The following is a 15,891-nucleotide window of genomic DNA, read 5'->3' on the forward strand; positions in this document are numbered from 1 at the left end:
ATAGCATGCCACAATTTAATTCTAAGCTAAATACAATCATGAGAATTAAATCTTATACAAAAAATATAATTAAATTAAATTCTAAAACTTTAACAAAAACATGCTTACAAGTTGTATATGCTTATAAAACAATCAATACAACATTTATATAAACCTAAGACATCCCCTACCACACTTTGAGATGAAATCTCAAATGCCACCAAACAGAAATCACCCTGAATCTAACGATACTTCAGGGTTTTGTCGGGGACAACAAGGTGAGCATTAAACCCCAAGGAGGTCACACCAAAATCCTAACTTGGCTTCAAATCCGAACTCAAAAAATGGCCAAAACGGGAATCCAATCGGTTGGAATCGAAGGCCTCATCAAGACCGACAATAAATACTAAGGCACTACACCATGGATGGCCAGTCAAGGAGACACTTTGCAACTAACTTTCATTAATTGCACAAAGGCCCCTACATAAAATGATAACTGTGCAAGTGACCCAAATGAAAATATTTTTCAAAAGATATTTTCATAAAAACCCCCAAATTAAAATATTTTAAAAATATATTTATGAAAAACACCCCAAGAAACAAAAATGTTTCTAAAAAATCTTTTCATCCATGCCCTTGTAGGAAAAAGAAACGACCGGCGAACTTTTCTCCAAAAGTAAAGTTACGCCTTTTAAGGAAACCAACAAGAATGAAAGTTATTGAAGTCAAAAATCAACTCTGACCACAAAGAGTGAGGTTACGCAAAAGAAAATTTCAAGAAAAAAAATTAATCCGTAAAAATGGAGAAAAGAAAAGAAAGGAAAATGACCGGGTCATTACAAACTCATAAACATAAAACAGTTTTACGAAAACTATAAAAGACAATTCTATGAAAATATATATATACCCATCCTTGACAAACCACAAGCATGTCTCACCATTTTCGAAAAAACTCAGCCGCTGAATATTCACTGCCCATTCACATCTACTATATTGCACCACTTCCAGAAGCTATGCAATCCCGGCCCAACTTGCCTCTTCCTCTTGGCCTGACTCATCTGGAAGGAAAGGAACTTCAGAAACATATCTTCCACTACTCAAGCAATCATTTACTCTATCAATGAGACAATCAAGCTATGAATTCACTCTTGAAACTTTAAGGACATGCAGCGGAGCATCAAGACTTCTAACAGCAACATGGCATCACCGAAGCTCATGTATCAGACCAGGAAAAAAAGCCTTCGGATCACCTATTGACTTACTAGTTACCTTAATTACCATAAATCAATATACTGACTTACCTTACCGTAAAAAATACCCTAATTAGGTATATAGTAAATTGTATGAAATATACCTTCCCATATGCCCTAACCCTATTCCATCAAATAAATAAGGTAGAATACAATATTAAAAAGACACAGTATTATTACAAGAAATATTATATTTGATAATGACAATTAAAAAGTTTCAGATTTCTATAAAAGCAAAACCAATTAGAAAGACATGAAATATAAATTTTAAACACATGACAACCAACATGAAATATCATTCTTTGTATTAAAATTCATAATATCCAATAACAACTAGCAAAATTCCATCTCTTATAACAGGGCTATCCTCCCCTACGAGGCCACTCACACTAAAAATAGCAAAAAATAGTAAACCAAATGTCTCCAAACCGGCCATCACGTGACTTCTCTACATATACCATCTCGGTCAGTACCTCAAATTTTGGGAAGAGGGGTGAGTTTAGAAAAGTCTAGCTAATAATAAAAAAATAAAAATAAAAATTCTCTTCACCTTCTCATTTTCTTTTTATTTTCCTTTTTCTTCTTCACCTTCTCTTTTGCCGGCTGCTTCTGCCCATATCTTTTTATTTTATTTTATTTTATTTTATTTTTATTATTTTTTTTTTTTTTGAAGGGTAAAATGATAAATTTTATAAAAGAAGAACGGGAGGTTAGCAATAGCTAACCAATACATGCAGAGTACAATAGAGCATGGGAAGCCCAAACAACAGCCCAAAGCAGGCCCAAATGAACACAAACAAGATTCAAAATAGATGATAGGACCGTTATGATCTACCCCCAAATCTGGTTAAAAGGAAACTAGTTCCAGTATAGTTACAAAGCAATTCATGTTGCATCGGCTGGTGGCTTTGGTGGAGGGCGAATTACAGAAGCTGGTACATCCCATTCTGTAGCAATTCTTGAAGTGTTGAGTGAGTCTGAGATTGCTGAGGTTAGGATCTTGGATCTCACTATTTCCAGAACTTGATGGAGAATTGAGTTTGCTGTGCTAAATTTCTTTTGGAAGATCCTTCTATTACGCTCAATCCAGATATGATACACTAGGGAGGCCAAACTCAGTTTGGAGATGGAGTGACTGGTAATTCGAGTTTCCCTTCTAATGATGTGCTGCCGAATTGATCAGCTCCGGCCATGAGGATGGTTGAATGTGAAAGCCGCAGCGTGCTTGAAGAAATGCCCACAAGGGCTTTGATAATAAAAATCTGCAAAAGTTACACCCTCTACTCCATGAATCTCAATATATTCAACTGTTTTCTTTTCTAAGTCATACCAAAGAAGCCTTTTATTATCCTGTTCCATTAGTACTTTCGTATGGCTATGTGAATAAGCCAAAGGCCACACCCAATCAAACTTCTCAATAGTAGTGGGTTGCGCAATAGAAAATAATTTAGTCCAAGACTCCTTAACTCCATACTCCTTCATCACCCATATGTCAACATGAACACTGACATAGTTGCAAACTAGACAAAGACATCCTTCTAGAACCACCACATTCATATGCAAATTTACAACGGAGTAATCAGGCTGTGGCACCAACCGATATTCCTTATCCCCAAGATCAAAAGCAGTAATCAACCTGGACTTATGGGATTCCGGTTTTGGACGCACAACCCAGTGCAAAGCCCCACTAGCAAACTCACCTTTCTCTGCAAGGTACCATAGATAATAAGGAAAATCTTCAATTATCGCCATAAATTCAACTTGAGACTGTAAACAACAACTTTAGACTCAAATGAATCATTATCTTTGCCATAAAACTCCACCATCCTCACTACCTTGTAATCATCATGGACACAATCATACCCAAACCCAAACACGATAGCCCGATAAGTGGAACGTTCTCTTGTGAGCTCAATCAGTGCGACCAGTAACATCTGGTGCTTTCGGGTGGATGGGTTCCACAAGGCAATGAGTTCCTCTAAGTTGGAGAACTTGGAGGTCAAACATAGCAAGCCATTGCAAGACCCTTGAATCAATCGAATTTTACTTTCCCCACTTTCCCCGCTCTTTATGGGGTTGTCAAGGTTTACAGAATGATCTAGAGAATCAATTTCTATGCAGTTTAACCCTAATAAATCAGGATTTGTTTCTGTTGGTATTTTTTCTGGACACCAAATCAGGCTGAGGTTGATGTTGGTCACCATGCATCGATTTAGATGCGATTTGATGAAATATGGGCTGTCGATTAGGGCACGCCATGATTTCGATACGCACCTCAATTGTAGAAGGGTTTTGACTGGTAATCTTGATAGTACGTCAAGCATTAAATCCTTCGGAATGGCTTCTATTGTTGTTGTTGTTGCCTTTACGCACCTGAATCGTATAAGGGTTTTGAACAGTATAAGGGTTTTGAACAGTATTCTTGATAGTACGTAGGAGATTAAATTCGAAATGTATGCCATTTTTAGCTTCTTTTAGAGTAGTGTTAGGGTTTAAGCGTGAAAGAGGGGTTTAGATTTTGAGACATGGGGTATTGTAAGTTAGCACGGTTACCAATATTTATACGTGGAGTAATGCCGGTGTCCAACAACGACTTTTAATCTGTATTTGGTAATATTAAATTCACCAAATATGTATTAGGTAATATTAAATTCATTCTCCTTTTAGGAAATGGGGTTGATATCACTACATTGTAATTCTAACTTCTTTTAAAATTTTGAGCTTGCGTTCTGAATGGAGTTAGAATATTTTAGGTAATTTTTTTTCATTAAATAATTTGTCTTTTTAATTTTCGATAAAGATAATTAAACTCCCTCCTTAATAAGTGTTTAAAAAAATTTGTTACCAAATAAATTAACAAATAATTTAATTATTAAAAGTACTTATTATATTATGTCACGAAACACCTAAGACCATCTCCAACAGTCTATTAAAATATCATTTTGTGCAAAATATATTGTATGACCTACTTAATACAGGGTTGATTCTGTTTATCATTCATCAAGTGAGCACCGCCACATCCAACGGTTGAAAATTTCGAAGATACAGTACCCGGAGCATACTAGAATTTTTCCACATGTACCTACTTTTGCTTGAGAGTAACTTAGAATGGGATGTGACCATAAAATAATAATAATATTATTAGTATTAGTATTAGTATTATATTAAAAAAAAACCAGAATGAAATGTTTAAAAAAACTCAAACATTACTACCTATCAAACCAAACTTAGGCTTAATTTATGGAGATAAAAATAAATAAATAAGGGGTAAAAAGGAAAGGAAAAAGGAAAAAAAAAAAAAAAAAAAAAAGGGCTTGTCAAAATGACCATTAAACCAATATTATTTGAATACAATACGAGGTGACCACTACTTATTAAACTCACAGTTTTTTGACTGGAAACACTTTTACCCCTAGAAACCAAAACAAAAAGGCCAAAACTAAGCCTAATCCATTATAAAAGCACTTGTTGTTTACCTAACTTTTCATAGCTTAAAAGCATTGATGTAAATCTTATAGTTCAGCAGTTTAGGATCTTTGTGAGTTCAAGAAACATTTAAGTTCTTTTCATTATTCCTTTTGTCCATTTTTTTTTTTTTTTTTAATTCATGTCCAAGAACATTTTTAATCTCATTCTTTGTTTTGTTACATTAGTAGACATAGGATCAATGGGATTTGTATTTCCTCATAATGATCTAGAACAGATCGACCTCTCGAAACATGATTTGAACTCTTTGAACTTAGTCAATTCAAGTCTACTAATCGATCAACGATGAGTAAAATTTGATTCTTTGTAGGTAAACCATCAGTAAATCAAGAGAGCGTTGTGGTGCCTGCAATGCTAAACAAGGGTACAGAAAAAACCATTTGGAACCCTGAATTTCATCTGCATAGCAACATTACACACGCGGATACACAGACACACACACGCAGAGACACAGACACAGACACACGCACATACACGTACATGTACTACTTTTGGGCAGCAAACCAAGAGCTTTGTCAACATAAAGAGAGAGGAAAAATGCTCAGAAGCAAACTAGCTATAAATGACATTAATCCATGACACGTTCGCTTACACAGATCAACCAATCTCACATTATTCGTGTGTCTTTTATCAAATATAATCTATCTCGGTTTTTAATGAGGAAGTAGCAAAACACTGTAAGAAAGTCATACCGGTATGAGCTGAACCTAGACATGCTTGGTTCGCCAAAATTGCTGCTATAAATCACCCCTCCTATTTGTTCACTCTAATTGCAAATGGCATCAACATTTACCCTACAGTCACAGGCTTCATATCCAAGGTCTTAGATATCATCAAATAATCAAAATCATTTTGATTTATGCTGATCTTCAATGAAGAGGCACTAGGATTTGAAAAGAACAGCTCACTCTTCCGATCATCTCATTGAGAAATATCTATCAATTGAAATTGCATAATTACTACAATACAATTTATGACAGTAGAAGAAGTAGAGTATGTACAATACAATTGAATTGATATTTTCCTTTTATATGTTGGTGTTGTTGCCATGGATTGAACCAGGATTGCCTATTTGTTGGAACTATCCCTCCAGTTCGTTCTCACAGCTAGAAAAAATCAGGTTCCAGCTCTTTCAAATTTTTTTGGAACCACTTTCATAATTCAACATTGAGAATCATTCTCTGCACGGTGCATAATGATTCAGCTGGTTGTGTCCTTGTGTTACGGGGTTCGGACCCTTGTGACACCTGGCTACATCAGAAAGCAAAAGAGGAATGCGAAAACGCTACCTCTTTTTGAGGGATAATCTCGCGATATATGAGCTTTGGCATAATTCTTGACAGGAGGTGTACTGGTCTGGTTACGGCTGATTAGTCACCTGGTGCTTGTTATCAGTGAGCAAAATTGAACTATACCCAGGTGTCTTTTGAAACCCTTTATTCACTGTATCCTTCCTCATCCTTTCAGCCTTCTCCCATTTATCAGCAGCTGCATAAATATTAGACAGCAGCACATAACGTGAATAATCATCACAACCCGTGTCAGGATCTGCTTTGTCAACCTCTTCCAGCACCCTGTTAGCCATTTCCATGTCAGAGTGTATTCTGCATGCTCCAAGTAATGCCCCCCAAACAGTGTCATTTGGTTTAACTGGCATTCTCCTAATCAAATCGTAAGCCTCTTCCAGTTTTCCAGCTCGTCCCAAAAGGTCAATTACGCACCCATAGTGCTTGATGGTAGCTGTTAAACCATATTTCTCCATTTTAGAGAAAATTTCTAACCCTTCCTTCACTAAACCTCCATGTGCACAAGCTGATAGAATGGAGACAAAAGGTTATGTCATTGGGCTTCACACCAGAATTCTCCATCCTGCCAAAGAGCACAAGAGCCTCTTTGCATTGGCCATGAATAGCAAAACCCGAGATCATAGAATTCCAACAAGCATCGTTCCTGTGAAACATCCCTTCAAAGATTGATCTTGCATTGCCCAATTCCCCACATTTCGCATACATGTCAATCAACCCATTTAGAACAAACTGATTAGGTTTGATTCTTCTATGAATTATCAATTGGTGAATTTCTTTACCAACATCCATCAAACCTAAATGAGCACAAGCAGATAAAACACTTTCCAATGTAACTTCATCTGGCTCAAATCCCTCAGCTTGCATTTTGGAAAATGCTTCCAATGCTTCCTCACAAAACCCATTTTGAGCATACCCAGAAATTAGAGAATTCCAATTTACCAAATTCCGAACTGGAATTCTATCGAAAATACCCTTGGCTGCTTGAATGTCACCCTTCTTGCAATACCCATAAATCATTGATGACCATGTTGAGATTTATATGCCCTAACATAGCAAATTCCTATTTTGATTAAAGTGACATATGTTCCTGACGTTTCTGAAATATTTATGTTTTATACAATTGGTGAATTCAATGTATTATGTTTCGATTCATTATAGAATTGAAAGTGTCCACTTGATTACAAGAGATATTTATATATGTATGTGATGGCGATCAATACATGATTATAAATAGTAATCATAAATTGTTTATAGTCGGTAATTATGGATAGACTCATAATTAATTAAGACTTAAACTGAATCCGCGTTAGGTTGAGATATATTGCGAGAGCCGTCGTATGCAATTGCTCCCTATCACCGTCATGGCATTTGACTCTTAAGCATGAGAAAAGTATAGATTCTTTTATTAATTAATAATTGTTTTGATTTGTTCGGCAGATTCTTCGGGATCCTTAGACCGACACTTTGGGTAGTCATGTAATTAATAGTTAGAGAGTTATATTTTCAATATTTGCATTATTGCTACTTGTATTTATTTTGTATTGATTATGGTTAATCACAAAGTAAATTCGAAGGCCTTCATGTGTTTTTAGACAAAATGATTTATTATATATTTATTTATTTAAATTATTATTTTTGTCAAAAAAATGTTTTATTGTGATCGAGCCAGAAATAATCAAAGGTACCAAAATAAATATATTAATTAAGTAGTCAGATTGATATCTTTATTTATCCGATAATTAATTATGCATAGAGGGGTCAAAGTGCAATATTGACTTAGAGGTTATTTATTATTTAATTGGAGTTCAATTAATTTCTTTTAGTGGAGTAGCAATTAATTTATGAATTAATTGAATTGGGTGCAAGGACCGGACCAATTATTAATTCATTGTAGCCAATAAAATAATAAGCCCAATGGATTCTCACTCATAGCCCAACTTGATATTGGAATTATATTAGATTTAAGACATGTGAATTAGAGATTGAGAAGGATTTGTTGTTTCATTTTCTTTATCTTTATGTTGCCTATAAATATATATGGTCTATGTATATTTTTGGAGTGATTTTTGGTAGAAGGAAAAAGGAACCTATTTCTCTCTCTAGAATATTAGGGTTTATGTTCTCATCTAATGCAGGCTCCCACAAGCCTAATTTTTCCAAAGTCATTCATGGAGGCTTATGAGTGATTCCTAAAGGCAAAACAATTACCAAAAAGATAGAGATTCACGGAGAAGGCATCTTGCAAAGGGATCTAAAATAAGTGAGAACATTCACTTTAGAGGAAAGTTTTAAAGGTTTACTCAAACCTTTGATGTAAGTATTCAATCTGTTAATTAAATGATACATTATATTTTATTTTTGCATAAAACTTGTCTCTATGTGATGAATCAAGATCTATGAATCAAAATCCCTCAAAAAGTTTTTAAAACTTGCACGTTTCCCAATAGTGGTATCAGAGTATGGTTTGATTCATTACTAGAGATCATGTTTTTATCAAAATCATCATCATGGGTCCAAATTATATATATATATATTGATGTATGTTAATGTGTGATTTAATATATTGATACATGATTATGTTTGCATAATTGTGAATGGATGATGATGTGTGTTTGGGTCATGGATGAAGCTTGTAGGTTAATTGAATGTAATTTTATCTTTGGATGAATGTAATTAAGGCTTTGATTTAGCCGTTTGAAAGTTCAATGATGTAATTTAATTTTTTCCATTATATTTCAAATTGTAAATATTTTTAAAGCCATGTAATATTCATCAAAGGATGCTATGAAGCTTCAGGAAGGTCCAAAAGGGTTAAATTAGGCTTCAGCAATTTTCTGGAATTTTTCGTAATTTTTATGTAATTTTTTGGTGCTTAATTTAATTTTCTGGGATTTTTTCTATTTTTCCTGGAATTTTTTCGGCCTTTTTCCGGTGATCGGAGGCTCGACAGCGGCGAGAGAGGTATGCCGGAAGATGACATGGGATCAGGTGTGACGCAGTATACAACCATACCATGCAACCTGATAAGTTACCGCTGGATTAAATCAACTAGGAGCTTTTATCACATGTGGCGCGTGGGATGGTGCAATCAGCACCTTAGGAACAAAGCTGGCGGGTGTCACGCGCCAGTAAATTCAAAAGCTTAACGCACGTGGCAGCGCGTGATGGCGCGTGCCACGCGCCCAATGATGTCACCGGTCCGTGGCAGTGCGTGAAGGCGCGTGCCACGGGCCTATGGCTATTCCAAGCGCGTGGGGATGCGTACCAGCTTCCCTAGGTGCATGCTAAGCGCGTGTGGGGCCCTTCGGGCGCGTTTCGAGCATTGTTTTGCTTCTCCAGGCGCGTATCAACCTCCTACGGGTGTCTGCAGGCTGATGGAAGACCCTCGTGCAGTTATTAGAGCAATTAAATGTTAAAAGCTAAATTCATTGGCAATTTTATTTGCTTTATCTGTCATTTATTGATGTATGTGATGCATGGAATAGATAATTGTTTATTAATTATTATTGATACATTGGATCCATGATATTTAATTAAATGACTTGATTTATATTAATTAAATTATGAAGATAAATTGGATTTGATTGCTAATTAATTTGAGGGCATTTATTGGGAAACGAAAAATTATTTTTTGTAAATTATTTTAAAATAATGCCTCAAATTAAATATTAGTAAATAATTTAAAATTCAGATATTTTCTAAATTTAATTGGATTAAAATCAAGGTGTTTAGCATGCATTAAATCATAAATTGAAAACCCTAATTACGAATGATTAAAAATTGAGTGGGAGCAGAGATTTTTATACATTACCCCATGGCCTTCGTTATTAAAACCATTGTAATTAAATCTTCAAAAATAAGGCCCCACACATGATTTGAAGAGTCTTAGTATTACAAAAATGGTTGTCTTATGAAAATAATAATATTAAATGTTCATTGTAATTAGATCTTTAAAAATAAGGCCCTACGCATGATTTAAAGAGTCTAGATTATAATGACAAGATATTTAATGCTTTATTTTTCATTAAACCTTTAATAACGTTATACACTCAATCTAAAATCAATAGTGTTAGCTCTCCAACGGAGTGGTCTATACTAGGTGATTTTAGAAAGGCTAAACATAAATCGGGAATCATTTCATATAGATAGACAAGACATTATCTTAAGAGATATGGAGATGATGAGATTTGCCCGTCAATAGCAATAATGAACTTCGCCAACCGAATAAGTTATTGGCGTATTGGTTATCTGATTTTTCATGCAGTGGTTAAGGGACCCACATACTAGTTTAATGGAAGCGCTCGCCTAATAGCAAATGAATCTCAACAATAATAATAATGAACTCCTCCAACAGGATAAGTTATTGACATATTGATTGATTGATTTATTATGATACAGAGCTGAGGGACCCACATTAATTAAAAGGGATTGTTTACCAATAATGATAATGATCTCTTATTCTATTTGAGATTTATCATATTATGTGGTTAACAAACTCATTTTAATTTTAAATATGCATGATAGTATTAATAATTCACCTTACATATTGTATGAATGCATTTATATTCAGATTTATTATGTCTAATCCATGTTATCTGCCTGCTAACATATTCAATGTATGTGGACCTCATTTATAATGACTGGAAAAGGAATTTAGATATTTTATTCACAACGTAAGGGTACAAAATGTATTAAATACTCCTATACCTAATTCATTTACTTTAAGATACTTAATGAGATATTTTAGTGAGATTAGATAGGGCGTATGTCTATGTACTATGTTAGACTTGAACACCATCAAGATAGTCTAAGGAACTCCAGTATGAAATTATATTTTGAAAATGATTGTTTATAATTTAAAAATTAGCTAGAGATCAATAGGGCTAACTTGGGTGGTAAGTTTCAAGTTAACATGATTATTGTCTTGTTACCAAACTCGTTCGACTCTTTTAGAGTGAACTAAATAAGGAATCAGTTTGAGTTCACACTCGCTGATATTCTTATAGAATTGGTAACAGATGAAGGGATAATCAATAGTATGGGCGTTCCTATCAATCTAACCTAGTCTATACCATCTTCTTCTAGGCCCAAGTGGATAGGCAAAGCAAAGAAGAAGGATGATAATAGGACTAGGCTAGCATAAAACATGGGTATCCAAAAGGTTAAAGGGAATAAGGCAATGTATGTTGAGGGCGAAGAAAACTATTTCTTTTGTCGCTAACTAAGACACTAAAGGACGAACTATCTAAGCAATGATGTGGCATAGGAAGATGTATATTTAATCATTGAGCCATGTTATGTGGTTGTATCTATTAATTCCTGATGGATAGATTCTGGAGCCACTAAACATGTTTGCAATTGTTGTAAGGATTTCAAGAACTCAGAAGCCTCGATAATATGGATATATATTTATACTTGACCTGATGTCAAGGTTGTAACTAAGTCAGTGGGAGTATTACATCTGAAATTATAGAGTATAAGGATATTACTATTAGAGAATTATCTTTTTGCACAAAAGTTAGACGCAATCTAGTTCGTGTTTCACTTGTGGTTTATAAAACTGTATTGTTATTTTGTAAAACTGGTTTATATAATTGAATAGATATGTGATTGCTTCTGGTGCATTGAAAGATGGTTAATATACTATAATCACAAACTCTTAAGATTTGCAGGATGTAGAAACTAATGTTGCATCTTCTAGATTGAATGTTAAGAGAAAAATTGTTATTCCTGACCCATTGTATGTTTAGTGTCTATTTTTGGGTTGTAATCAGTCAAAATGAGATTCAAAGATTGATCAAAGAAGGTTAATTACCTAATGAGGCAGAGGAGCCTAATCCAAATTTGTGAATCCTGTTTTGAAGGATAGATAACTCTAAGGGCTTAATCAGCCAGATGAAATAGACATAAAGGACAATTGGAGTCTGTACACACAGACACGTGTGGTCTTATGAACATCCAAGCAAGATTACTCACGTTTTGGATAAATTTATCTGATACGACACAATTCTTAAATTTTTGGTATATTCAGAAAGTGTCAAGACTGACGTGGAGCACAGATTAGGTAAACTTATCAAAACACTTCGATCTGATCGTGGATATGAGTATTTCTTGGGATAGTGCAAAGACTATATAGTCAATGAGGGTATTGTGTACCAGTTTTCCGCAACTGACGCTCAATGGATTGAGGTGTCAAATAGGAATAACAGAATTTCTGCTTAACATGGTTAGATCTATGAACAATTATGCTACATTATCTCTTTCATTTAGAGTTTAGCGTTAATGATGTCGATGCGTATTATGAACTGCATTCCATCTTAGTCTGTCTTAAGGATACCGTTTGAGCTGTGTTTTTGACTAAATATTAGTTTGAATCACATGCACATATGGGGTAGTCTTGCACATGTGCGCTTGATATGGACAAGTAAGTTAGAAATAGATCATACGCATGATAGATTTGATAGCTACACTAAAAGTCACTAGGACGGATTATTTTATGATCTCAATGATAAAAGTTGATTGTTTACACTCACTGTTTATCTATAGGAGAATCATATTATGAATCACATACCTAGTAGCCTAGTGTTAGAGAATATGGTATGAGTACTAGATGTACCACATATGAACACACTTAGTATACAGATTAAGAATTATAGATGAATTCCCTATTGATGCGTCAGCATCATCTAGTACACAGATTCCTTCATCGGTACATTGATGTAATGGGAGGATTATCATCCAATTCGACAGAATCATGTTTTTAGGTGAGACCATTATGGACATCCTTGTTAAACATAAGTTGGACCCAGTAAGCAACACGGAAGCGTGAACCGATATGGATACAGATCGTTTTGGCGAGTTACTATGAAATCAGAGTTGGAATCAATGTATTCTAATAAATTCTGGGATCTTGTAGAACTTTCTAGTAGGGTGATACCTATGGAAGGCAAGTTAATCTATAAAAAGATACCAGAAGATTTCTTAGTGAATAAATCATGAGTATACAAGGGAATGTCATTATTTTTCTGATTCTATATATATTGATGACATCCTACTAATTTAGAATGATGTGGAAGTTTTGTCATCAATAAAGAGGTAGTTGTTCAATTACTTTTAAATGAAGGATTTTCAAGATGTAAGCTATATTTCTAGGATCAAGCTTTTGCAAGATCAAGTTAAAAGAAAAATAGGCTTATCTTAATAACCTTACATTGATAAAGTTTTGACCAGGTTTGGTATGCATAACTCAAATAATGAGTTCTTGCTTTATTGATATGGATTGCTCTCTCTAGTAAGTAGTTTTCCAAGACTAGCAGAGGAGATTGAGCAAATGAGACTGGAACTATATGCTTTGGCATATGGAAGTCTTATATATACCATGGTCTATACCAAATAGGACATCCGCTACATAGTAGGGATAGTCAGAAGATATCAATCCAATCCTGGACTTGATAACTGGTCTGTTGTGAAAAATATCATTAAGTACCTTAGGAGGACCAATGATATCATACTCATTTATGGATGTGATGATATGGTCCTAGTCAGGTATGCTAGTTCTGATTTTCAATCAGAAGTAGATACTATAAGGTTCATGACTTAGTGTATGTTCACTTAATGGAAGGGAAATCAGTTGGTAGATTGTTAAGCAGATTTCAACTGCTGACTCAAACTTGCAGGTGGAATACATTGCAGCGTTGAAGGTGGCAAAGGAAGCCTATTGGTTTGATCTCACTGATTTGGAGGTTGTGGAGTATACTAGCCTGCCAATTGAGTTATGTTGCGATAATAGTGCAGAAGTAGTCCAAACCAATGACCCAAGGTTCAATAGAGGAACAAGATACACTGAGAGGAAGTATCATGTTCTACATGATATTGTCTGGTAAGAAAATGTACTTGTAGCTAGAACATTGCATTGGAACACAACTTTGTTGATCCATTATCAAAGGTGTCATTAATCAATAATTTTGAACATCATTTGGATAACATTGGAGTTAGGTACAATTTGAATTGGCTATGAGGGCAAGTGAGAGCTGTTGGGATTTATATGCCCTAGCATAGCAAATTCTTGTTTGGATTAAAGTGACATATGTTCTTGACGTTTCTGAAATATTTATGTTTTATACAATTGGTGAATTCAATGTATTATGTTTCGATTTATTATAGAATTGAAAGTGTCCACTTGATTACAAAAGATATTTACATATGTATGTGATGGCGATCAATACATGATTATAAATAGTAATCATAAATTGTTCATAGTCGGTAATTATGGATGGACTCATAATTAATTAAGACTTAAACTGAATCCACGTTAGGTTGAGATATATTGCGAGAGCCGTCGTATGCAATTGCTCCCTATCACCGTCATGGCATTTGACTCTTAAGTATGAAAAAAGTATAGACTCTTTTATTAATTAATAATTACTTTGATTTGTTCGGCGGATTCTTCGGGATCCTTAGACCGACACTATGGGTAGTTATGTAATTAATAGTTAGAGAGTTATATTTTTAATATTTGCATCATTGCTACTTGTATTTATTTTGTATTGATTATGGTTGATCACAAAGTAAATTCGAAGGCCTTCGTGTGTTTTTAGACAAAATGATTTATTATATATTTATTTATTTAAATTATTATTTTTGTCAAAAAAATATTTTATTGTGATCGAGCCAGAAATAATTAAAGGTACCAAAATAAATATATTAATTAAGTAGTCGGATTGATGGCTTTATTTATGCGATAATTAATTATGCATAGAGGGGTCAAAGTGCAATATTAACTTAGAGGTTATTTATTATTTAATTGGAGTTCAATTAATTTCTTTTAGTGGAGTAGAAATTAATTTATGAATTAATTGAATTGGGTCTATGGATTGGGCCAATTATTAATTCATTGTAGCTAATAAAATAATAGGCCCAAGGGATTCTCACTCAAGCCCAACTTGATATTGGAATCATATTAGATTTGAGACATGTGAATTAGATATTGAGAAGAATTTGTTGTTTCCTTTTCTTAATCTTTATGTTGCCTATAAATATACATGGTCTATGTATATTTTTGGAGTGATTATTGGTAGAAGGAAAAAGGAACCTATTTTCTCTCTCTAGAATACTAGGGGAACCTATTTTCTCTCTCTAGAATATTAGGGTTTATGTTCTCATCTAATGTAGGCTCCCACAAGCCTAATTTTTCCAAGGTCATTCATGAAGGCTTATGAGTGATTCCTAAAGGCAAAACAATTACCAAGAAGATGGAGATCCAAGGAGAAGGCATCTTGCAAAGGGATCCACAATAAGTGAGAACATTCACTTTAGAGGAAAGTTTTAAAGGTTTACTCAGACCTTTGATGTAAGTATTCAATCTGTTAATTGAATGATACATCATATTTTATTTTTGCATAAAATTTGTCTCTATGTGATGAATCAAGATCTATGAATTAAAATCCCTCAAAAAGTTTTTAAAACTTGCACGTTTCCCAACAGACCAGACAAAGAAATTCCTTTGTGGCATTGCCTCAAAAGCTTCCTTTGCAGCCTCCATCTCCCCATTGTTGGCATACCCATCAACCAAGACAGTCCATGTCACCACATTTCTCAACTCCGGTGGAACGCGATCAAACAATTGTCTAGCAATCTCCATATCTCCAATCCTAACAAACCCGGAAATCATTTCAGTCCACGACACCCCAGTTCTTATTGGCATCTTTTCAAACAAAACCGATGCTGATTTCGCATCACTATTCCTCATATACCCTCCTATCATTGCATTCCATGTCACAACATTTCTCAGGCATACAATCAAACACATGGCGAGAGTCCACAATACTACCACATTTTGCATACATGTCAACCAATTAAGTCCCCACCAT

General features: G+C 34.5%; 1 protein-coding gene and 1 pseudogene across 1 annotated transcript; both read right to left on the reverse strand.

Annotated features, from left to right (window-relative positions):
* Window positions 1-2,408: 2,408 nt before the first annotated feature.
* Window positions 2,409-3,433, reverse strand: LOC132272414 (F-box protein CPR1-like). Its single transcript, XM_059773571.1, has 2 exons — window positions 3,065-3,433; window positions 2,409-2,996 (listed from the first exon to the last, which is right to left on the reverse strand). The coding sequence occupies exons 1-2, from the start codon at window positions 3,431-3,433 to the stop codon at window positions 2,409-2,411; spliced, it is 957 nt and encodes a 318-aa protein (XP_059629554.1).
* A 2,642-nt stretch (window positions 3,434-6,075) lies between these two features.
* LOC132272415 (pentatricopeptide repeat-containing protein At3g21470-like) lies at window positions 6,076-15,891 on the reverse strand (annotated as a pseudogene).

Source organism: Cornus florida, unplaced genomic scaffold (assembly GCF_030987335.1).
Source record: "Cornus florida cultivar Cherokee Brave unplaced genomic scaffold, ASM3098733v1 CherokeeBrave_3.0.0_Hap2_Chr09, whole genome shotgun sequence".
Classification (NCBI taxonomy): domain Eukaryota; kingdom Viridiplantae; phylum Streptophyta; class Magnoliopsida; order Cornales; family Cornaceae; genus Cornus; species Cornus florida.

What these genes read in the sequence shown, in the direction of transcription:
- LOC132272414 (XM_059773571.1), bottom strand. Translation starts at nt 3,433, where the DNA reads ATGGTGACCAACATCAACCTCAGCCTGATTTGGTGTCCAGAAAAAATA. An exon ending in GTGTCCATGATGATTACAAG is followed by an intron (nt 2,997 to 3,064) that starts GTAGTGAGGATG and finishes TGTTGTTTACAG; the next exon opens with TCTCAAGTTGAATTTATGGC.